At 49.0% G+C, this 26,009-nt stretch overlaps 1 protein-coding gene across 1 annotated transcript in view; it reads right to left on the reverse strand.

Moving 5' to 3' along the window:
- Nucleotides 1–4,474: 4,474 nt before the first annotated feature.
- LOC147083844 (uncharacterized) overlaps nt 4,475–26,009 on the reverse strand; it is a 115,049-nt gene continuing 93,514 nt past the window's right edge. The window contains exons 2-3 of the mRNA XM_085980109.1: nt 19,068–19,612; nt 4,475–5,600 (exon numbers count right to left, since the gene is read on the reverse strand). Of these exons, the coding sequence (XP_085836235.1) occupies nt 4,555–5,600; nt 19,068–19,612 (1,591 nt within the window). The 3' untranslated portion in view covers nt 4,475–4,554. The remainder of the gene's footprint in view (nt 5,601–19,067; nt 19,613–26,009) is intronic.

The raw sequence follows: 26,009 nt of genomic DNA on the forward strand, positions 1-26,009 counted from the left end.
TCCTGCTCCTATCTTCTATGTTTCTATGTTAGCCTGAGCCTGAGCGCGAACACGGACGTTGGTGCGTCTATCCTGCCAATGAATTTGCAGGATCTTGCGGAGGCAGCGTTGGTGGTACCTCTCCAGTGCACCTCAAATCACTGGAGAGTTACCACCAACGCTGTCTCCAATTATATAGGGCCTTGGTGAGACCACACCTGGAGTACTGTGTACAATTTTGGTCTCCTTACCTAAGGAAGGATATACTTGCCATAGAGGGAGTGCAACGAAGGTTCACGAGATTGATTCCTGGGATGGCGGGACTGTCGTATGAGAAGAGATTGAGTAAACTAGGCCTGTATTCTCTTGAATTCAGAAGAATGAGAGGGGATCTCATTGAAGCATACACAATTATTACAGGGCTTGATGGGGTGGATGCTGGGGGAATGTTTCCCTTGGCTGGGGAGTCTAGAACCAGGGGCCACAGCCTCAGGATAAGGGGTCGGCCATTCAGGACTGAGATGAGAAGAAATTTCTTCACAGAGGGTGGTGAATCTTTGGAATTCTCTACCCCAGATATTCAAAACAGAGGTCTATATATTTCTGACTAGTAAGGGCATCAAGGGATATGGCGATAGGGCCGGTGAATGGAGTTGAGGCAGAAGATCAGCCATGATCTCATTGAATGACGGAGCAGGCTCAAGGGGCCGAATGGCCGACTCCTGCTCCTATTACTTATGTTCTTTTAAGTGCTAGTCTTTCTTTCTTTCTTATTGTGTCCAATTCTGGGCACCGCACTTTAGGAAGAATGTGAAGGCCTTGGAGAGGCTGCAGAAAAGATTTACCAGAATGGTTCCAGGAATGAGGGACTTCAGTTATGTGGAGAGACTGGAGAAGCTGGAGTTATTCTCCTCGGAGCAGAGAAGGTAGAGAGCAGATTTGATGGAGGTATTCAAAATCGGGAGGGGGTCTGGACAGAGTAGAGGGAAACTGTTCCCATTGGTGGAAGGCTCGAGAACCAGAGGACACAGATTTAAGGTGATTGTCAGAAGGTCCAAAGGCTCCTCACAGCTTACTGTCCCACCTAGCTTTGTATCATCAGCAAACTTGGATACATTACACTCGGTCCCTTCATCTAGGTCATTAATATAGATTGTAAATAGCTGAGGCCCCAACACTGATCCACGCGGCACCCCACTAGATACAGCCTGCCAACCTGAAAAAGATCTGTTTATCCCTACTCTCTGTTTTCAGTCCGTTAACCAATCCTCTATCCATGTTACTATATTACCTCCAACCCCATGTGCCCTAATCTTGTGTAATAACCTTTTATGTGGCACCTTATCGAATGCCTTTTGGAAATCCAAATATACTACATCCACTGGTTCCCCTTTATCTACCCTGCTACTTACATCCTCAAAAAACTCTAATAAACTTGTCAAACACGATTTCCCTTTCATAAAACCATGTTGACTCTGCCTAATCATGTTATGATTTTCTAAGTGACTTGATACCACTTCCTTAACAATGGATTCCAGCATTTTCCCGATGACTGATGTAGCTTTCAAAAACTCTTATAATAATGTGTCCGTGACTACACAAACCACTCTGGGTCCAGGTATATTGTGTATCAGTAAAACAGTCCGTGACTACACAAACCACTCTGGGTCCAGGTATATTGTGTATCAGTAAAACAGTCCATGACTACACAAACCACTCTGGGTCCAGGTATATTGTGTATCAGTAAAACAGTCCGTGACTACACAAACCGCTCTGGGTCCAGGTATATTGTGTATCAGTAAAACAGTCCGTGACTACACAAACCACTCTGGGTCCAGGTATATTGTGTATCAGTAAAACAGTCCATGACTACACAAACCACTCTGGGTCCAGGTATATTGTGTATCAGTAAAACAGTCCATGACTACACAAACCACTCTGGGTCCAGGTATATTGTGTATCAGTAAAACAGTCCGTGACTACACAAACCACTCTGGGGCCATGTATATTGTGTATCAGTAAAACAGTCCATGACTACACAAACCACTCTGGGTACAGGTATATTGTGTATCAGTAAAACAGTCCGTGACTACACAAACCACTCTGGGTACAGGTATATTGTGTATCAGTAAAACAGTCCATGACTACACAAACCACTCTGGGTACAGGTATATTGTGTATCAGTAAAACAGTCCATGACTACACAAACCACTCTGGGTACAGGTATATTGTGTATCAGTAAAACAGTCCGTGACTACACAAACCACTCTGGGTACAGGTATATTGTGTATCAGTAAAACAGTCCGTGACTACACAAACCACTCTGGGTACAGGTATATTGTGTATCAGTAAAACAGTCCGTGACTACACAAACCACTCTGGGTCCAGGTATATTGTGTATCAGTAAAACAGTCCGCGACTACACAAACCACTCTGGGTACAGGTATATTGTGTATCAGTAAAACAGTCCGTGACTACACAAACCACTCTGGGTACAGGTCTATTGTGTATCAGTAAAACAGTCCGTGACTACACAAACCACTCTGGGTCCAGGTATATTGTGTATCAGTAAAAGAGGTTTATTAAGCATTAAAAATCCGGTACAAAGAAGTAGTACTTAAGAAGAGAGTCACAGTCTGTTCGTTCAAACCCCGGCATTCCTTCCGAGTGAGCGCGGCGCAAGTCTCCTGATGTATCTTGCTGTGTTCCGTTGACCCATGCGCGCTTCCTTGGGATCTTGCTGTGTTCTGTTGACCGAAGCTCCTATCAATCTCTGGTTACACGGTGCGCGCTTTCGATGTTCAAAACCTATATCTTTATACCCTTTTCCCTCTCGTTTTGCCGACGTGGCAGTAATTAACCCTCTAACACCTGGTAAAAAGTCTTGCTCCCTCGTTACCCATCTTATGACCTTGTTTGATCCTTCTGACTTTTTCTCCATGCATAACAAAGTACCCTTATCTCAGATCTTCACTTTTCACAGAACACAGAGCATGTTGACGACACAGTCGGTCCATCTGATAGCTGGACCAATGAAGGACGTCTCCAACTCTTATCTATCTCTCTAGTTTTTATCTCTTTAAGCATAATATTGCTGAATTCCTCGTCTCCATAAACTTAGCACAACATTCCATTACTTCAGTAATTTTAAACTGGTTTTTAGTCAGGTTGGCATAATCCCATCCTGCTTTGTTCTCAGCCATTCTCCATTTTATACAGGCTTTTAGGATCTTAACATACAATCTCACATATTATAGTTATATAAAAATGGTTATCGAATCTTAATAATGTTTACTAAATCCTACAGGTACACCCTATCCTACATATCCCTACCTTGAGGGCGAGGCATTTGCCGACCCCTCAAAACTAAAATCTTACATATGGATTATTTTTCTTCCGTTTATGTAACTCTAACATGTTCTGGGCTGTGATCATATTTAAATGTGATTGGGCATTGGACTTTAGGTGTTTCAGGTAGCAGGTGTCGAATAGTAAGCACATCATTACTACAAGTTGGGATATGACCAGTACATGGGAAATTATCCTAATCCAATGAGGAATTTCCATGTTTGTCCCTATGTTGTCTTATTAGTCCTAACAGTTTTTGACTCCCTACCTTGTGACATTTGTGTTTAACTGGGTAGATCTTAAACAAACTTCTGATCTTACATAGTTCAAAGTTTTACTACATGGGTTACATATCTCAAATACAAAATCATTACAAGTTGGAGAACAACCAGAGCGTGTGAAATAATAGGAGCCTAAGGGCATGCTGATGTATTAAGCCCAATATCCCACCAGTGTGTGTTGTCCCTTATGCTTTCAATTTCAATATCTATTCTCCAGTTGTCTTGCTCCAAAACATAAAAAATGCTTTAGGGAGGAGTTCAGTCGTATCATGAGCTCACTGAAACCCTCAAACAATAGGGGAATGTCGGGTCTGAATTGTGCCACATAACTGTGCAGCTCGTACTTAAAAACGTGTTGGTTGATGGGACAGGTCCTGTTAGACCCGTAAAGCATGGTAGTTGTGGTGGTAGTGACACAGGAGGCACCACCAAAATCACCTCATACTGGATTCGTACTGGTTTTCCCACGCTCTGTTACCTACAAAACACAATTATTAGTCACAGTTAAATTCAGTCTTACAATCATTTCAAGCGACATTACAGTTTCACATCTACTTCCTGATCTTCCAAGTCGAGATCCTTTCTCCCTTCTGTTTTTCAAAATAGCGGCCACGGGATCTTTTACACCCACCTGAGAGGGCAGACGGGGCAGCGGTTTAACGTCACATCCGAAAGATGGCACCTCTCCCTCAGTACTGCCCTAGAGTGTCAGCCTAGATTACGTGCTCAAGTCTCCAGAGTGGGACTCAAACCCACGACCTTCTGACTCGAGAGGTGGGAGTGTCGCTCACTGAGCCAAGGCTGACCCCTCTTAAACTCCAGCCTAGTTACTGGGGTTATTATCAGCGTTTTCAAACCGCCCCCCCCCCCCCGACAACCCCGTAATTGCCATTATTAACACAGAACAGTCCTTCATGTGATTGACAGCAGAATGGGACCAGTGCGCTCAGGTGTGAACTCGCTGGTGTCTCAGCAGGTGAGTTGAAGTGGTGAATCCCTTTTCACACACTGAGCAGGGGAACGGCCTCTCCCCAGTGTGAGTGCGCTGGTGTATCCGAAGAGTGGATGAGTGCGTAAACCTCTTCCCGCAGTGAGAGCAGCTGAACGGCCTCTCCCCAGTGTGAGTGCGCTGGTGTATCTGAAGATTGGATGAGTGCTTAAACCTCTTCCCGCAGTGAGAGCAGCTGAACGGCCTCTCCCCAGTGTGAGTGCGCTGGTGTATCAGCAGGTGAGATGGACTGGTGAATCCCTTTTCACACACTGAGCAGGGGAACGGCCTCTTCCCGGTGTGGGTGAACTGGTGTCTCCAAAGATTGGATGAGTGCGTAAACCTCTTCCCGCAGTGAGAGCAGCTGAATGGCCTCTCCCCAGTGTGAGTGCGCTGGTGTGTCAGCAGGTGAGATGGACTGGTGAATCCCTTTTCACACACTGAGCAGGGGAACGGACTCTTCCCGGTGTGCGTGAACTGGTGTTTCCGAAGACTGGATGAGTGCGTAAACCTCTTCCCGCAGTGAGAGCAGCTGAACGGCCTCTCCCCGGTGTGGATGCGTCGATGCTTCTCCAGGATCTTGGAGCATTTGAAACTCTTGTCGCATTCGGAACATTTAAACGGCCTCTCATCAGTGTGAACCAGCTGGTGTTCCCGCAGAGTGGAGGGATGAGTGAATCCTTTCCCACACACGGAGCAGGTGAACGGCCATTTCACAGAGTGACTGCGTTGATGAGTCTCCAGCTTGGAGAGGCAACTGAATCCCTTTCCGCATTCCCGACATTTGCACGGATTCTCCTCGCTTTGGTTACACTTGTGCCTCCCCAGGCTGCACCTTTGGTTGAATCCACGTCCACACACAAGACACGTGTGCAGTTTGTCCGCACTCTGATTGCTGCTTTCCGCTTCCATATGGCGATGATATTCAGGTCCTGATGAATCGAGTGACTCTGTCAGATCGTCGTGTGAAGTTTGCGTTGAGCTGCCCATCTGCAGTTCCTCCCCTTGCAAGAGACAGTAAAACAGGTTTATATAAATAATTAATGTAAATACAGCAGAGAAAATAAAGACTTCCAAAAGGCATTTGACAAGGTGCCACAGAAAAGATTACTGCACAAGATAAAAAAACCACGGGATTGGGGGTAATATACTGGCATGGGTGGAAGATTGGCTATCTAACAGAAAACAGAGAGTTGGGATAAACGGTTCATTCTCGGGTTGGCAATCAGTAACTAGTGGTGTTCGGCAGGGGTCAGTGCTGGGACCCCAACTCTTTACAATCTATATTAACGATTTGGAGGAGGGGACCGAGTGCAACATATCCAAGTTTGCCGACGATACAAAGATGGGAGGGAAAGCAGTGAGTGAGGAGGACATAAAAAACCTGCAAAAGGACATAGACAGGCTAAGTGAGTGGGCAGAGATTTGGCAGATGCAATATAATGTTGGCAAGTGTGAGGTTATGTACTTTGGCAGAAAAAATCAAAGAGCAAGTTATTATCTAAAGGGCGAGAAACTGCAAAGTGCTACAGTACAAAGGGATCTGGGGGTCCTGGTGCATGAAACACAGAAGGTTAGTATGCAGGTACAGCAGGTGATCAGGAAGGCCAATGGAATCTTGGCTGTTATTGCAAGGGGGATGGAGTATAAAAGCAGGGAAGTCTTGCTTCAGTTATACAGGGTATTGGTGAGGCCACACCTGGAATACTGCGTGCAGTTTTGCTTTCCATATTTAAGAAAAGATATACTTGCTCTCGAGGCGGTTCAGAGAAGGTTCACTCGGTTGATTCCAGAGATGAGGGGGTTGACGTATGAGGAAAGGTTGAGTGGGTTGGGCCTCTACTCATTGGAGTTCAGAAGAATGAGAGGCGATCTTATCGAAACATATAAGATTGTGAGGGGGCTTGATCGGGTGGATGCGGGGAGGATGTTTCCACTGATGGGTGAGATTAGAACTAGGGGGCATAATCTAAGAATAAGGGGCTGCCCTTTCAAAACTGAGATGAGGAGAAACTTCTTCACTCAGAGGGTGGTAAATCTATGGAATTTGCTACCCCAGAGAGCTGTGGAAGCTGCAACATTAAATACATTTAAAATGGAGATAGACAGTTTCCTAGCAGATAAGGGAATTAGGGTTACGGGGAGAGGGCAGGGAAGTGGACGTGAGTCCAGATTCAGATCAGCCATGATCCTATTGAATGGCGGAGCAGGCCCGAGGGGCTGTATGGCCTACTCCTGCTCCTACTTCTTATGTTCTTATGAAAGACTGGCCTTTATACAGCGCCTTTCACGACCAACGGTTTTACAGCCAATGAATTACTTTTTGAAGAGTAGTCGCTGTTGTAATGTGGGAAACACTGCAGCCAATTTGCATGATAAATAATGGCCAGGACACCGGGGATAACTCTCCTGCCCTTCTTCGAAATAATGGGATCTTTTATGTCCACCTGAACGTCTCTTCCGAAAGACGGCCCTCCGACAGTGCGGCGCTCCCTCAGTACTGCCCCTCCGACAGTGCGGGGCTCCCTCAGTACTGCCCCTCCGCCAGTGCGGGGCTCCCTCAGTACTGCCCCTCTGACAGTGCGGCACTCCCTCAGTACTGCCCTTCCGACAGGGCACCGCCCCTCCGACAGGGCGGCGCTCCTTCGGCACTGCCCCGGAGCGTCAGCCTAGGTTTATGTGCTCGAGTCCCTGGAGTGGGGACCTTCAACCCACAACTTTCTGACTGAGAGATGAGGGTGCTCTCAACTGAGCCACTAGCTGGCTCTCAAGCTCTTTCACATCCTTGCTAAAGTGCGGTGGTGGGGGGAATTGTCACAGACCCTTTAATCAGAAGAACACACGAGAGGGGGGAGGGAGTCCCTTTAAATATGGAGGGGGTGGGTGACCCTGTAAATGTGGAGGGGGTGGGTGACCCTTTAAATGTGGAGGGGGTGGGTGACCCTTTAAATGTGGAGGCGGGGCCGCGCATGCTCATTCGGGCCCACCACAAAACCAGACTGCCAGTGCGCCTGCGCGGGGCCTCCGGGAAGCAGACGGAAGGCCGGGCCCAGGGAAGAGGCGGAATCAGCGGCCGGGGTAAAGTCAAGAAACGATAGCAAAATACTGCAAATGTTGGAAATCCGAAATAACAACAGAAAATGCTGGAAAAACTCAGCAGGTCAGGCAACATCCGTGGAGAGAAATTTGAGTTGACGTTTTAAATCGAGGTGAGGTGAGGGAGCGGAGCGCGAGATTATAAAGTAAAATACGAGAAAAACCAAACCTGAGAGTCGGGCGGGCGGGACCTCCGCGGACGCCGAATGGAGCGGATTGAGCCGCAGCAATGTGATTTTGACTGACGGCAGCGCTGACCAATAGGAAGAGAGCTGAACTGGGCGGCCTGGTCCTCCAACCAATGGCGGCGTGGCTAGGGGGCGGGACCTTCCCTCCCTCCCTGGCGATGGTGGGCGGGGGCCCAATTCTGACGTCATCAACGGAAGAGGCCAATTCAGGTGGATGTCGGCCGGCCCGGGCCTCTGACTGACAGGAGCTCTGACCAATAGGAAGAGGGCTGAGGTGGGAGAACTGAACTGGGCGGCCTGGTCCTCCAACCAATGGCGGCGCGGCAAGGGGGCGGGGCCTTCTCTCTAGCTCAGGTGCGCTGGGGCCGATTGTGACGCGCTGTCCCCAGGTGAGAGCAGCTCAGTCAGCACAGAGCTGGGGCTGGAATCTGGGAGAGGGGCCGCAGGCAGCGGGCCTGGCAAAGGGGCACAAGCTTCACAATACAAGCTGCTTTCAAATGCAAAATTGTTTCCTACAGACAGCCTAGGTCACTCTGCAAAATAAAACTGTTTAACAATTCATCATAACGCCCCTGCTTTAGGAGAGGCGTAGAGTGCAAAAGCAAGAAAGTTATGATGAAACTGTGTAAAAGACTGGAGTCAGCTGTGGCTCAGTGGATAGCAGAGTCAGAAGGTTGTGGGTTCAAGAAAGACTTGCACTTATAAGAACATAAGAAATAGGAGCAGGAGTAGGCCATTCGGCCCCTCGAGCCTGCTCCGCCATTCAATGAGATCATGGCTGATCATCCAAATTCAGTACCCTGTCCCTGCCTTCTCCCCATATCCCTTGATCCCTTTAGCCTTAAGAAATATATCCAACTCTTTCCTGAATATATTTAATGAATTGGCCTCAACTGCCCAGTGTGGCAGAGAATTCCACAGGTTCACCACTCTCTGGGTGAAGTAATTCCTCCTCATCTCTGTCCTAAATGGCTTACCCCTTATCCTTAGACTGTGACCCCTGGTTCTGGACTCCCCGACCATTGGGAACAGCCTTCCTGCATCTAGTCCGTCTAGTCCTGTTAGAATTTTATAAGTTTCAATGATATCCCCTCTCATTCTTCTAAACTCCAGCGAGTATAAGCCCAATCGACCCAATCGAAGTGTGAGGTGATGCATTTTGGCAGAAGGAACAGGGAGAGGCAATATACACTTAATGGCACAGTTTTAAACAGTGTGCAGGGACAGAGGGATCTGGGAGTTAATGGGCATAGGTCACATACGAATTAGGAGCAGGAGTCGGCCACTCGGCCCCTCGAGCCTGCTCCACCATTCAATAAGATCATGGCTGATCTGATTACTCCACATTCCCACCTACCCCCGATAACCTTTCACCCCCTTGCTTACCAAGAATCTATCTACCTCTGCCTTAAAAATATTCTAAGACTTTGCTTCCACCGCCCTCTGAGGAAGAGAGTTCCAAATACTCACGACCGTCTGTGAGAAAAAATTTCTCCTCATCTCTGTCTAAAATGGGCGACCCCTTATTTTTAAACAGTGACCCCTAGTTCTAGATTCTCCCACAAGAGGAAACATCCTCTCCACATCCACCCTGTCCAGACCCCTCAGGATCTTATATGTTTCAATCAAGTCACCTCTTACTCTTCTAAACTCCAGCGGATACAAGCCTAGCCTGTCCAACCTTTCCTCATAAGACAACCCGCCCTCTGAAATGGCCGAACAAGCCACTCAGTTGTAAACAACCGCTACGAAAAACAATAAGAATAAAACCGGATGGACCAACTGGCATCGACCTCAGAACCGGAAACGACAACGACAAACCCAGCCCTGTCGACCCTGCAAAGTCCTCCTTACCAACATCTGGGGGCTTGTGCCAGAATTGGGAGAGCTGTCCCACAGACTAGTCAAGCAACAGCCTGACATTGTCATAATTACCGAATCATACCTTACAACCAATGTCCCAGACACCACCATCACCATCCCTGGGTATGTCCTGTCCCACCGGCAGGACAGACCCACCAGAGGTGGTGGCACCGTGGTATACAGTCGGGAGGGAGTAGCCCTGGGAGTCCTCAACATTGACTCAGGACCCCATGAGGTCTCATGGCATCAAATTAAACATGGGCAAGGAAACCTCCTACTAATTACCACCTACCTCAGCTGATGAATCAGTACTCCTTCATGTTGAACACCAATTGGAAGAAGCACTGAGAGTAGCAAGGGCACAAAATGTCCTCTGGGTGGGGGACTTCAATGTCCATCACCAAGAGTGGCTCGGTAGCACCACAACTGACCGAGCTGGCCGAGTCCTAAAGGACATAGCTGCCAGACTTGGTCTGCGACAGGTGGTGAGGGAACCAACAAGAGGGAAAAACCTACTTGATCTCGTCCTCACCAATCTACCTGTTGCAGATGTATCTGTCCATGACAGCATTGGTGGAAGTGACCACCGCACAGTCCTTGTGGAGACGAAGTCCCGTCTTCATGTTGAGGATACCCTCCACCATGTTGTGTGGCACTACCGCCGTGCTAAATGGGACAGATTTTGAACAGATCTGGCAACTCAAAACTGGGCATCCATGAGGCGCTGTGGGCCATCAGCAGCAGCAGAATTGTATTCAACCACAATCTGTAACCTCATGGCCCGGCATATCCCTCACTCTACCATTACCATCAAGCCGGGAGATCAACCCTGGTTTAACGAAGAGTGCAGGAGAGCATGCCGGGAACAGCACCAGGCATACCGAAAAATGAGGCGTCAACCTGGTGAGGCGACAACACAGGACTACTTGCATGCCAAACAACGGAAGCAACATGCGATAGACAGAGCTAAGCGATCTCACAACCATCGGATCAAATCAAAGCTCTGCAGTCCTGCTACATCCAGTCGTGAGTGGTGGTGGACAATTAAACAGTTAACAGGAGGAGGAGGCTCCAAAAATATCCCCATCCTCAATGATGGTGGAGCCCAGCACGTGAGTGCAAAAGACAAGGCTGAAGCATTTTCAACTATCTTCAGCGAGAAGTGCCGAGTGGATGATCCATCTCGGCCTCCTCCTGAGGTCCCCAGCATCACAGATGCCAGTCTTCAGCCCATTCAATTCACTCCACGTAATGTCAAGAAACGGCTGAAGACACTGGATACTGCAAAGGCTATGGGCCCTGACAACATTCCGGCAATAGTACTGAAGACTTGTGCTCCAGAACTAGCTGCGCCCCTAGCCAAGCTGTTCCAGTACAGCTACAACACTGGCATCTACCCGGCAATGTGGAAAATTGCCCAAGTATGTCCTGTCTACAAAAAGCAGGACAAATCCGACCCGGCCAATTACCGTCCCATCAGTCTACTCTCAATCATCAGCAAAGTGATGGAAGGTGTCGTCGACAGTGCTATCAAGCGGCACTTACTCAGCAATAACCTGCTAACTGACGCCCAGTTTGGGTTCCGCCAGGGCCACTCAGCTCCTGACCTCATTACAGCCTTGGTCCAAACATGGACAAGAGGTGAGGTGAGAGTGACTGCCCTTGACATCAAGGCAGCATTTGATCGAGTGTGGCATCAAGGAGCCCTAGCAAAACTGAAGTCAATGGGAATCAAGGGGAAAACTCTGCATTGGTTGGAATCATACCTAGCACAAAGGAAGTTGGCTGTGGTTGTTGGAGGTCATTCATCTCAATCACATGACATCACTGCAGGAGTTCCTCAGGGCAGTGTCCTAGGCCCAACCATCTTCAGCTGTTTCATCAATGACCTTCCCTCCATCATAAGGTCAGAAGTGGGGATGTTCGCTGATGATTGCACACTGTTCAGCACCATTCGAGACTCGTCAGATACTGACGCAGTCCGTGTCCATATGTAGCAAGACCTGGACAACATTCAGACTTGGGCTGACAAGTGGCAAGTAACATTCGCACCACACAAGTGCCAGGCAATGACCATCTCCAACAAGCGAGAATCTAACCATCTCCCCTTGACATTCAATGGCATTACCATCGCTGAATCCCCCACTATCAACATCCTGGGGGTTACCATTGATCAGAAACTGAACTGGACCAGCCATATAAATACTGTGGCTACAAGAGCAGGCCAGAGGCTGGGAATTCTGTGGCGAGTGTCTCACCTCCTGACTCCCCAAAGCCTTTCCACCATCTACAAGGCACAAGTCAGGAGTGTGATGGAATACTCTCCACTTGCCTGGATGAGTGCAGCTCCAACAACACTCAAGAAGCTCGACACCATTCAGGATAAAGCAGCCCGCTTGATTGGCACTTCATCCACCATCTTCAACATTCACTCCCTCCACCACTGGCACACTGTGGCTGCAGTGTGTACCATCTACAAGATGCACTGCAGCAACTCGCCAAAGCTCCTTCAACAGCACCTTCCAAACCTGCGACCTCTACCACTTAGAAGGACAAGGGCAGCAGACGCATGGGAACATCACCACCTACAAGTTCCCCTCCAAGCCACACACCATCCTGACTTGGACCTGTATCACCGTTCCTTCACTGTCGCTGGGCCAAAATCCTGGAACTCCCTTCCTAACAGCATTGTGGGTGTACCTACATCATATGGACTGCAGCGGTTCAAGAAGGCGGCTCACCACCACCTTCTCTAGGGCAATTAGGGATGGGCACTAAATGCAGGCCTAGCCAGCGACGCCCACATCCCATCAATGAATAAAAAAAAAGTTATGGAAAGGGACAAAATAAAATCAACGGTGAAAATACCCAGCTGGAAGAGAGCCAGTTTCAGTGATTTGAGAAGGGATCGAGCACAGGTGGACTGGAAACAAAGATTGTCCAGGAAAACAGTGAATGACCAATGGCAGGCCTTCAAGGCTGAGATAGTTCAGGTACAAACCAAGCATATTCCCATAAGGAGGAACGATGGGCCATCCAAAGCTAGAGCTCCCGATGACAAAGGATATAGAGGTTAGAATAAAACAGAAAAAGGAGGTTTACGACAAATGTCAGGTACAGAATACAGTCAAAAACCAGGCAGAATACAGAGAGTGCGGGGGAAATTGAAACAGGATATAAGAAGGGCAAAGAGAATATGAGAAAAGATTAGGGGGTAATATAAAAGGGTACCCAAAAATTTTCTATAAACATATGAAAAGTAAAAGGATAGTTAAAGGAATGGTGGGGCCGATTAGCGACCAAATAGGGGCTCATCATAAGAACATAAGAAATAGGAGCAGGAGTCGGCCATTTGGCCCCTCGAGTCTGCTCCGCCATTTAATGAGGTCATGGCTGATCTGATCTTGGGCTCAGCTCCATTTCCCTGCCCGCTCCCCATAACCCATCACTCCCTTATCGTTCAAAAACCTGTCTATCTCCACCTTAAATGTATTTAATGACCCAGCCTCCGCAGCTCTCTGGGGCAGAGAATCCCACAGATTTACGACCCTCGGAGAGAAGAAATTCCTCCTCATCTCAGTTCTAAAAGGGCGACCCTTTATTCTGAGACTGTGCCCCCGAGTTCTAGATTTCCCCACGAGGGGAAACATCCTCTCTGCATCTACCCTGTCGAGCCCCCTCAGTATCGTATATGTTTCAATAAGATCACCTCTCATTCTTCTAAACTCCAATGAGTATCGGCCCAACCTGCTCAACCTTTCCTCATAAGACAACCCCTTCACCCCAGGAATCAATCTCGTGAACCTTCTCTGAACTGCCTCCAATGCAAGTATATCCCTCCTTAAATAAGGAGACCAAAACTGTACGCAGTACTCCAGGTGTGGTCTCACCAATACCCTGTACAGATGTAGCAGGACTTCCCTGCTTTTATACTCCAGCCCCTTGCAATAAAGGCCAACATTTCATTTGCCTTCCTGATTACTTGCTATACCTGCATGCTAATTTTTTGTGTTTCATGAACAAGGACCCCCAGGTCACTCTGTACCGCAGCATTTTGTAATCTCTCTCCATTTAAATAATAATTTGCTTTTTTACTTTTCTTACAGTTTGCCAACCTGAAAATACATAGAAACATAGAAGATAGGAGCAGGAGTCGGCCATTCGGCCCCTCGAGCCTGCTCCGCCATTTAATGAGATCATGGCTGATCATCCAAACTCAGTACCCTGTCCCTGCCTTCTCCCCATATCCCTTGATCCCTTTAGCCTTAAGAAATATATCCAACTCCTTCTTGAATATATTTAATGAATTGGCCTCCACTGCCTTCTGTGGTAGAGAATTCCACAGGTTCACCACTCTCTGGGTGAAGAAATTCCTCCTCATCTCTGTCCTAAATGGCTTACCCCCTATCCTTAGACTATGACCCCTGGTTCTGGACTCCCCGGCCATCGGGAACATCCGTCCTGCATTTGACCCATTTATCCCGACTCTCTCTTTTCTGTTAGTTAGCCAATCCTCTATCCATGCTAATATATTACCCCCAACCCCGTGAGCTCTTATTGTGTGCAGTAACCTTTTATGTGGCACCTTATCGAATGCCCTCTGGAAATCCAAATGCACCACATCCGCTGGTTCCCCTTTATCCACCCTGCTCGTTACATCCTCAAAGAACTCCAGCAAATTTGTCAACATGATTTCCGTTTCATAAAACCATGCTGACTCTGCTTGACTGTATTATGATCATACGGAGGCAGAGGGTGTGGCTGAGGTACTGAATGAGTACTTTGCATCTGTCTCCACAAAAGAAGAGGATGAAGTTAATGTCGCAGTAGAGGAGGGGGGAGTAGAGAAATTGGATAAAAATGGATAGAAAGGAGGTGCTAAATAGATTGGCATCACTCAAAGTTAACAAGTCACCCGGTCCAGATGCGATGCATCCTAGATTGCTGAGGGAAGCTAGGGTGAAGATAGCAGAAGCTCCGACCACAATCTTTCAATCTCCCTCAGATATAGGGGAGTGGTGCCAGAAGACTGGAGGATTGCAAATGTTACACCCCTGTTTAAAAAAGGGGAGAGGGATAAACCTGGTAACTACAGGCCAATCAGTCTAATGTCAGTGGTGGGTGAACGACTAGAGACCATTGTCAAGGACAAAATTAATTCTCACTTGGAGAAGCATGGGTTAATAAGGGGCAGCCAGTGGATTTGCTAAAGGTAAATCATGTCTGACTAAACTGTTTGAGTTCTTTGATGAAGTAACAGAGGGTTACATAAGAACATAAGAAATAGGAGCAGGAGTAGGCCAATCGGCCCCTCGAGCCTGCTCCACCATTCAATAAGATCATGGCTGATCTGATCCTAATCTCGAATCTTCTATCACTCTGCATCCACCCGAACCCATGTGATCTCCCGGGAGAGGCGAAAAACCAGATAAAGACCCAATGGCCAATTTGGGAGAAAAAATCTGGGAAATTCCTCTCCGACCTATCTAGGCGATCGAAATTCTTCCAGGAGATCACTCTGTCCCTATATTTTCTACAGTACTTAGCTTCTGTAAAGGCGATCTCCACCCCAGCCAGGAACAGGAATAAAACCATCTCCTGAAATCTAACACAGAATTAGAACACAGTAGGAGCAGAACCAGGCTACACGGCCCCTGGGCCCACTCCACTACCCACAGGACCATGACCATTCCGAACCTAGACTCATGTCCAATTTCCTGCCCGCTCCCCGTAACCCTTAATTCCCTTTACTTCTAGGAAACTATCTATTTCTGTTTTAAATTTATTTAATGATGTAGCTTCCACAGGTTTCTGGGGCAGAAAATTCCACAAACCTACCACCCTCTGAGTGAAGAAGTCTCTCCTCATCTCAGTTTTGAAAGAATAGCCCCTTATTTTAAGATTATGCCCCCTAGTTCTAGTTTCACCCTTCATTGGGAACATCCTCACTGCAACCACCCGATCAAGCCCCTTCACAATCTTATATGTTTCAATAAGATCGCCTCTCATTCTTCTGAACTCCAATGAGTAGAGTCCCAATCTACTCAACCTCTCCTCATATGACCATCCCCTCATCCCCGGGATTAACCGAGTGAACCTTCTTTGTACTGACTCGAGAGCAAGTATGTCTTTTCTTAAGTATGGACACCAAAACTGTATGCAGTATTCCAGGTGCGGTCTCACCAATACCTTGTACAACTGCAGCAATACCTGCTTGTTTTTATATTCCATCCCCCTAGCAATAAAAGCCAACATTCCATTGGCCTTCTTGATCACTTGCTGCACCTGCATACTAACTTTTTGAGTTTCGTGCACCAGGACCCCCAGATCCCTTTGTACTACAGTACTTTCCAGTTTCTTGCCATTAAGATAATAACTTGCTCTATGATTTTTCCTGCCAAAGTGCATAACCTCACACTTTCCAGTATTGTATTCCATCTGCCAAATCTCTGCCCACTTACTTAGCCTGTCTATGTCCCTTTGCAGGTTTTTTATGTCCTCCTCACTCACTACTTTCCGTCCCATCTTTGTATCATCTGCAAACTTTGATATGTTACACTCGGTCCCCTCCTCCAAATCGTTAATATAGATTGTAAAGAGTTGGGGACCCAGCACTGACCCCTGCGGAACACCACTAGTTACTGGTTGCCAATCTGAGAATGAACCATTTATCCCAACTCTCTGCTTTCTGTTAGAGAGCCAATCCTCCACCCACGCTCCCGTGATTTTTTGTCTTGAGCAATAATCTTTTGTGTGGCACCTTGTCAAATGCCTTTTGGATGTCTAAATACACTACGTCCACTGGTTCCCCTTTATCCACCCTGTATGTTACTTCCTCAAAAAACTCAAGCAAATTTGTCAAACATGACTTCCCCTTCATGAAACCATGCTGAGTTTGTCCTATTAAATTATGTTTATCCAAATGTCCCATTACTGTCTCCTTAATAATGGACTCTAACATTTTACCAACCACAGATGTTAGGCTAACAGGTCTATAGTTTCCAGCCTTCTGCCTACTACCCTTTTTAAATAAGGGTGTTTCATTAGCAGTTTTCCAATCTGCCGGGACCTTTGCTGAGTCCAGTGAGTTTTGGAAAATTATTACCAATGCATCCACAATCCCTACCGCCACTTCCCTCAAGACCCTAGGATGCAAGCCATCGGGTCCAGGGGATTTATCCGCCTTGAGTCCCATTATTTTACCAAGTGATGAAGGTAGTGCAGTAGATGTTATACATATGGACTTTCAAAAGACATTTGATAAAGTACCACATAAAAGACTTATATGGAGAATAGAAGCACATGGTATTAAAGGGCTGATGGTAATTTGGGTATATAATTGGACGAGGGATAGGAGACAGTGAGCAGTGCTGAGGGATGTTTTTCTAACTGGAGGGAAGTATGCAGTGGGTTCCCCCAGGGGTCGGGATTAGGACCATTGCTTTTCTTGTTATATATAACTGACCTGGACTTGGGTATAGGTGCACAAGTTTGAAGTTAGATGATACAAAACTTGGCAATGTAGTAAATAGTGAGCATAGTAGTAGCAGACTTCAGCAGGACAGAGACAGACTGTGAAATGAGCAGACACAAGGCAGATGGAATTAAATGAGGATAAGTGTGAAGTGATGCACTTTGGGAGAAACAACAGGGAGAGGCCGTATAATCTAAATGGGACTATTTTGAGGGGGTGCAAGAGCAGAGGGACCTGGGGGTCCATATTCACAAGTCTTTGAAAGTGCCACGGCAAGTTGGTGAGGCGGTTCAGAAAGTGTGTGGGATACTTGGCTTTGCAAATAATGCCATTGAATACAAAAACAAGGAAGTTACACTAAACCTTTACAAATCACTAGTGAGGAACATAGGACAGGAGGAGGCCATTCAGCCCCTCGAGCCTGTTCCGCCATTCAATGAGATCATGGCTGATCTGTGATCTAACTCCATACACCCGCCTTTGGCCCATATCCCTTAATACCTTTGGGTAACAAAAACCTATCAATCTCAGATTTAAAATTAACAATTGATCTCGCATCAATTGCTGTTTGCGGAAGAGAGTTCCAAACTTCTACCACCCTTTGTGTGTAGAAATGTTTCCTAATTTCACTCCTGAAAGGTCTGGCTCTACTTTTAGTCTATGCCTCCTAGTCCTAGAATCCCCAACCAGCGGAAATAGTTTCTTTCTATCTACCCTATCTGTTCCCCTTAATATCCTGAAAACTTCGATCAGATCACCCCTTAACTTTCTAAATTCTAGGGACCACAACCCTAATTTGTGTAATCTCTCCCCGTAACTTAACCTTTGGAGTCCGGGTATCATTCTGGTAAACCTACGCTGCACTCCCTCCAAGACCAATATATCCTTCCTAAGGTGTGGTGCCCAGAACTGCTCACAGTGCTCCAGGTGTGGTCTAACCAGGGTTTTGTACAGCTGCAGGGTTTTGGCCTCAGCTGGAGTCTTGTGTACAGTTCTGGGCACCACACTTTAGGAAGGATGTCAAGGCCTTGGAGAGGGTACAGAGGCGGTTGACCAGGATGGTACCAGGGATGAGGGACTTCAGTTATGTGGAGAGATTGGAGAAGCTGGGATTGTTCCCCTTAGAGCAGAGAAGGTTAAGAGGAGACCTAATAGAGGTGTTCAAAATAATGAGGGGCTTTTGATCGAGCAAGTAGGGAGAAACTGTTCACTCTGGCAAGTGGGTCGGTAACCAAAGGTCACAGATTTAAAATAGTTGCTAAAAGAACTAGAGGGAAATGAGGAGAATTGTTTTCACACAGAGGGTTGTTAAGATCTGGGATGCACCATCTGAAAGGATGCTGGAATCAGGTTCCACAGGAACTTTCAAACAGTAATTGGACATGTACTTGAAGAGGACTAGTTTGCAGAGTTCTGGGGATAAAGCTGGGGTTTGGGACTAAATTGGACAGCTCTTTCAAAGAGCCGGCACAGACAGGATGGGCCGAATCACCTCCTTCTGTGCTGTTAGATTTGATGATCAGTGTGAACACGCTGGTGTCCCTTAAGGCTCTTAGAGCTTTTAAAGCTCTTCCCACAGTCAGAACATTTAAAGGGTCACTCGTCAGTGTGAACAAGCTGGTGTGCTAAGAGGGTGGAGGACCGAGTGAATCCCTTCCCACATTCAGAGCAGGTGGTTTCTCTCCAGTGTGTAGGTGTTGGTGTCTCTTCAGCTCCCTGGAGCTTTTAAAGATCTTCCCAGTCAGAACATTTAAAGGGTCTCTCTCCAGTGTGAACAAGCTGGTGTGCCAGCAGGTGGGATGACTCAGTGAATCCCTTCTCACACACGAAGCAGGTGAAAGGCCTCTCACCAGTGTGAACTCGCTGGTGTTTCTTCAGATCCCTGGATCTTTTAAAGCTCTTCCCACAGTCAGAACATTTAAACGGCCTCTCATCAGTGTGAGCTCGCTGGTGTTGCTTCAGATGCTGGGGGCTTTTAAAGCTCTTCCCACAGTTAGGACACTGAAATGGTCTCTCATCTTTGTGAACAAACTGGTGTTCCTTCAGTTCCCTGGCGCTTTTAAAGCTCTTCCCACAGTCAGAGCATTGAAATGGTCTCTCATCAGTGTGAACAAGCTGGTGTCGCTTCAGATCCCCAGTGCTTTTAAAGCTCTTCCCACAGTCAGAACACTGAAAGGGTCTCTCCCCAGTGTGAACTCGCTGGTGTGTTTGCAGGGGGGATGAACAAACAAATCCCTTTCCACACACGGAGCAGGTGAACGGACTGTCCCTGGTGTGACTGCGCCGTTGAACTTCCAACGTAGACGGGGAACTGAATCCCTTCCCACCGTCCCCACCTTTACCCGGTTTCTCCCCGGTGTGATGGTGTATGTGTCTCGCCAGGTCAGGCGATCGGCTGAATCCGCGTCCACACACCGAACACATGTGCGGTTTGTCATCGCTGCGATCGCTGCTTTCTCCTTCCATGTGCAAAGGCCGATGATATTCAGGTCCTGATGAATCCAGCGACTCTGTCAGATGTTGACGTAATGTTTGGTCTGAGCTTCCCGCCTGTAACTGCTCCACTTCTATAACCCTGTAAATTGAGATCAGAAAAGGATCAGAGGCAAACTGTTGTTTAATTTTCCCCTTTCCGAACCTAGGGGCAGTGAAGCTGATTTTCAGGCTCCAGCTGCTGCACAGGTTGGTTGAAAGGATCAGCAGTGATGGTGGCTGTAATACCCACAAGCCCCCACGCTCCAGAAAACACTCTGTTGACTCCGAGTCCCGCGCATGTGCTCATGGCTCCCACGCTCTCCCTCCTGCTCCACAATCGCCCGTCCCGATCGGTCCACAACGCGCATGCTCAGCGCACAAAACCCCGCGGTTGGAACATCGGGCGCACATGCGGAGCCGCAACATCTGGTACGCGTGAGCGGCTCAGGTGGGGGCGAGTCGGTGTTTCGCCTCAGCCGCCAAGGAGGTGCGCATGTGCAGGACGACCCAACATTCCTCCTGTCAGCAATCACTCCCTCGTTTCTTTAATAAAAACAGAACATGCTGGAAATACTCAGCAGGTCAGGCAGCATCTGTGGAGAGAGAAACAGAGTTAACGTTTCAGGTCAATGACCTTTCGTCAGAACTGCTTGTTCTTTAGTGTCAGCCAGTGACTCAGTGGGTAGCACTCTCGCCTCTGAGGCACAAAGTTGTGGGTTCAAGTCCCACTCCAGAAACTTGACCATTGAATGGCGGAGCAGGCTCGAGGGGCCAAATGGCCTACTCCTGCTCCTATCTTCTATGTTTCTATGTAAGTTTAGGGACCCTCCATGTTGACTTTGTCCGATCCTGTCACTGTTTTCCAAGTGCTCTGCTATTACATCCTTTAAAATGGACTCTAGCATTTTCCCCACTACCGATGCCAGGCTTACCGGTCTATAATTCCCCATTTTCTCTCTCCCACCCTTTTTGAATAGTGGGGTAACATTAGCTACCCTCCAATCCATGGGAACTGTTCCAGAGTCTATCAAATTTTGGAAGATGACCAGCAATGCATCTACTATTTCTAGGGCCACTTCCTTAAGTACCCTAGGATGTAGATTATCAGGCCCTGGGGATTTATCAGCCTTCAATCCCATCAATTTCCCGAACACCATTTCCCTACAAATACTGATTTCTATCAGTTCCTCCCTTTCATTAGACCCTATGTTCCCCGACATCTCTGGGAGGTTACTTGTGTCCTCCTTTGTGAAGACAGAACTAAAGTATGTATTTAGGACCAGGACCAGTGCAAGATAAAGGCGATACTTAGTACAACTAAATCAGGAGGTACAAGCACTAAATAAAGTAGTGAGGAACCAACAACAGATTAAAGATCTAGAAAGGCAGAATGCTGGACTTAAACCAGACGAGTTGCCCAGAATAGGTCAACAAATAATGACACAAGTTATCGGAAGAAAGGGAATGGGGCCTGTTGGATGGGGCCATGTACTGTATTAATGACAAGTGATACGTGTGTTTGTCTACAGGAACCGATGGGTATGCGATGGAAGCAATGGACCCAGGTGAAACCATTTAACACTAAAGACCCCCATTCTACCCTCTCCTCTAGGGGAAAGAGCTCGGAACATGACCAGACCTCTGTTTAAATTACAGATAAACATGGATCCAGTCGACTCTTTATATCAGAGGGTCCGTCTCGGGGAGTGTGGTAAACCACTGTTATACCTGTCTGTATGTGTATGTGTATTCCACTAGGTACAGGTCTGGACATGCCTCGGCTGACTCCTCCCACTATTCCAGGTATATAAGTGACTACCTCCCAGTCCCTTAGTATTCTGGACGGGTCGACCACTCGAGACTAGACCTTCATTCTTTAGTTAATAAAAGCCTGGTTGTTACTCGCTTAACCTCAGTCTTTTGAGTAATTGATGGCGCATCAATTTTATTAACTAAATTTTTTATAATGGAGAAGATCCTCACACCAGCATGCCTGGACCTGGACAGTCGGGAAGCGGACGCTTCCAACAAGTTTGCTCACTGGCTTCGAGACATTCCTGACTGCCTCCACTGCGGTCGTAACGGATGCGAACAAACTGTCTGTCCTGATCTCCAAGGTGAACCACCGAGTGTACTCAGTCATCCGGGACGCGACCTCGTACACAGCCGCCCTCCAGCTCCTCAAGACCCAGTACACGCGCCCTGTGAACGAAGTTTACGCCAGGCACCTCCTGGGGAGTCGCAAGCAACAACCTGGGGAATCGACTGAGGAATACCTCCAAGCACTGTCCGTGCTTGGCCGGGCCTGTGGGTGTAAGGCGGTAACGCCCACTAAGTACACGGAGGAACTGATCCGGGATGCCTTCGTAGCGGGCCACAGGTCCAACTACACCCGACAGCGACTGCTGGAGCAGAGTGACCTCACCCTCGACAAAGCCTCCGAAATCGCACTAACGCTGGACGCAGCCTACCGGGGCATGGATGCCTACTCCTCTGCACCGTGGACGCCGCGGGGAACGACAACCTGGGACACGGTAGGACAGCCCCATAGCACCGTGCCACCCCAGCCACAGCCCAACAACGGCCCAACCACCGCAGCAGTGTCCCAAAGCCAGACAGCAGTATCCCAAGGCCAGAAATGCTACTTCTGTGGCCAGGCCAAACACCCCAGAGCGCGCTGCCCGGCGAAGAATGCGACCTGCTCGGGCTGCGGGAAAAAGGAACACTATGCTAGCGTCTGCAAGGCCAAAGCCACCCCGAACGCCAGCAGTGCCGAGTGTGGGCCGTGCGAGCCGCCATCTTGGGCCCCCAACAGCGCCGCGTGTGGGCCGCCATCTTGGGCCTCCCCAGCCATGTGCGAACCACCGCAGCAGCAGCCATCTTGGACGACTCCAGCCACATGGGAATCATGGACGCCGCCATCTTGGACACCAGCCAGGACGCAGCAGGCCGCCAACCCCCCCCATCTGATACCCGCAGCGACACACCGACCCCTACGCCGGCCTCTGTTACGCTGGACCAAACGAGACCGCACCAACTAGCTCGGTCCAAAATGGACGTTAAGGTAAACGGCCATGCAATAAACTGCCTTTTTGAATCCGGGAGCACAGAGAGCTTCATCCACCCCGACACGGTGCGGCGTTGCTCTCTCCCAGTCCTGCCTGCGCACCAGCGGATTTCTATGGCCGCCGAGTCCCAGTCAGCGGACATTGGCGGCTACTGCGTGGTGACACTAGTAGTAGACGGGACTGTGTTCAATAATTTTAAACTCCTGGTCCTGCCCCAACTTTGCGCTGCCGTTCTACTGGGGTTGGATTTCCAATGCCACCTCAAAAGCGTTACGATGGCGTACGGTGGCCCCCTCCCCCCACTCACAGTCCGCAGCCAGCAGCCTCCAAATTGCCCGCCGCGCACCAGATGCAACCTCTCCACACAGAGTCCCACCCCCCCCCCCCCCACTGTTTGCTAACCTCACCCCCGACTGTAAGCCCATCGCCACAAAGAGCAGGCGATACAGTGCCGGGGACAGGGTTTTCATCAAAACCGAAGTGGAGCGGCTCCTGAAGGAGGGGATTATTGAGGGCAGCTCCAGCCCCTGGCGAGCCCAGGTTGTGGTCGTTAAGACCGGCGAGAAACAACGCCTGGTCATCGACTACAGCCAAACAATAAACCGCTACACCCTGCTGGACGCCTACCCACTCCCCCGTATAGCTGACATGGTCAACCAGATCGCGCAGTACCGCGTCTTTTCGACCATTGACCTGAAATCAGCGTACCACCAGCTCCCCATCCGCCCCGAAGGCCGCCAGTATACTGCTTTTGAGGCAAACGGCCGCCTCTATCACTTCCTTAGGGTTCCCTTCGGCGTTACCAACGGGGTCTCCGTCTTCCAAAGGGAGATGGACCGGATGGTCGATCAAAATGCGTTGCAGGCCACTTTCCCATATCTGGACAATGTGACCATCTGCAGCCATGACTTGCAGGACCATGACGCAAACCTCGAGAAATTCCTCCGCACCGCCCAACTCCTGAACCTGACATATAACAAGGAGAAGTGCATATTCCGCACAGACCGCCTCGCCATCCTTGGCTGTGTTGTGGAACACTGAGTCATCGGTCCCGACCCCGACCGGATGCGTCCCCTTATGGAACTCCCACTGCCCCACTGCCTAAAAGCTCTGAAGAGGTGCCTAGGGTTTTTTTCCTACTACGCCCAGTGGGTCCCCTACTATGCAGACAAAGCCCGTCTGCTGATCAAATCCACCTCTTTTCCCCTGATGGCAGAGGCCCGCTCGGCCTTCCATCGTATCAAGGAGGACATTGCCAAAGCCACCATGCACGCAGTGGACGAATCCATCCCCTTCCAGGTGGAAAGCGATGCGTCCGACTTCGCTCTGGCCACCACCCTTAATCAGGCGGGGAGACCTGCGGCATTCTTCTCACAAACCCTCCAGGGCCCGGAGACCAGACACTCCGCGGTCGAGAAGGAGGCCCAGGCTATTGTGGAGGCTGTGCGTCATTGGAGGCACTACCTGGCTGGAAAACAATTTACCCTGCTCACTGACCAGCGTTCAGTTGCTTTTATGTTCAACAACAAGCAGAGGGGCAAAATCAAAAATGACAAGATCTTGAAGTGGAGAATCGGACTTTCCACCTACAATTACGAGATCTTGTACCGGCCTGGGAAGCTCAATGAACCCCCAGATGCCCTATCGCGTGGCACCTGCGCCAGCGCGCAGATCGATAGGCTGAGGGCCCTCCACAATGACCTCTGCCACCCGGGGGTCACCAGGTTCTTCCACTTCATCAAGGCCCGCAACCTGCCTTACTCCATTGAGGAGGTCAGGACCATGACCAAGAACTGCCAAGTCTGCGCTGAGTGCAAACCGCACTTTTATAGACCAGACAGAGCCCACCTGATAAAAGCCACTCGCCCTTTCGAACGCCTGAGCGTCGATTTCAAAGGGCCTCGCCCCTCCTCCGACCGCAATGTGTACTTCCTCAACATCATTGACGAGTACTCCCGTTTCCCGTTCGCTATCCCCTGCCTGGACATGACCAGTGCCACGGTCATTAAATGTCTGAACAGCCTCTTCACCATGTTCGGTTTCCCCAGCTATATCCATAGCGACCGGGGCTCATCGTTTATGAGCGACGAACTCCGCCAGTACCTGCTCGCTAGGGGTATAGCCACAAGCAGGACCACCAGTTACAACCCCCGGGGGAACGGACAGGTGGAAAGAGAGAATGCAACAGTTTGGAAGGCCGCCCTACTAGCCTTAAAGTCTAGGGGCCTTCCGACCTCCCGCTGGCAGGAGGTGCTCCCCGATGCGCTCCACTCGATTCGGTCACTGCTCTGCACTGCCACCAATGCCACCCCTCACGAGAAAATGTTTGTCTTCCCAAGGAAGTCCACATCGGGGACAGCGTTACCGCCATGGCTGACGTCCCCAGGGCCGGTACTACTGAGAAGACACGTGAGGACCAATAAAATGGACCCCCTGGTCGAGAGGGTCGACCTCCTCCACGCCAACCCCCAGTATGCTTACATTGCGTACCCGGACGGGCGGGAGGACACAGTCTCCATACGAGACCTCGCACCCTCGGGGACCGCTGTAACCCACTACCCATTACCACCCCACCCCCCACGACACCCTCGGGGACCGCTGTAACCCACTACCCATTACCACCCCCCCCACGACCCGATATCCAACCCCAGCAGCCGGCTCGCCTTGGACCGTCACCCACGAGGACTACACTCCAGTGCCCCAGCCTACACGGGACGCGACGCCGGAAGCTACACCACCCCTGCCGTCGCCACGTCGATCACAGCGGCAGACAAGACCTCCGGAGAGACTCCAACACACGAACTTTTAAATACACTTCACCCTGCCGGACTGATTTTTAAACAAGGGGTGAATGTGGTAAACCACTGTTATACCTGTCTGTATGTGTATGTGTATTCCACTAGGTACAGGTCTGGACATGCCTCGGCTGACTCCTCCCACTATTCCAGGTATATAAGTGGCTACCTCCCAGTCCCTTAGTATTATGGACGGGTCGACCACTCGAGACGAGACCTTCATTCTTTAGTTAATAAAAGCCTGGTTGTTACTCGCTTAACCTCAGTCTTTTGAGTAATTGATGGCGCATCAGGGAGAAGAAGCTCTCCCGGTTTACCCTTACACCTGAGAACTCATTTTTAATGTGTAAGCAAGTCATCCTCGGTTCCGAGGGACTGCCTAAGAAGAAGAAGATATAATTGGAGTAAGACTTCTTTACTCCTGTACTCAAATCCTCTTGTATGAAGGCCAGCA

This window comes from Somniosus microcephalus, unplaced genomic scaffold, assembly GCF_052327205.1.
Source record: "Somniosus microcephalus isolate GS21.2 unplaced genomic scaffold, FLI_Smic_1.0 scaffold38, whole genome shotgun sequence".
In the NCBI taxonomy this organism is placed as follows: domain Eukaryota; kingdom Metazoa; phylum Chordata; class Chondrichthyes; order Squaliformes; family Somniosidae; genus Somniosus; species Somniosus microcephalus.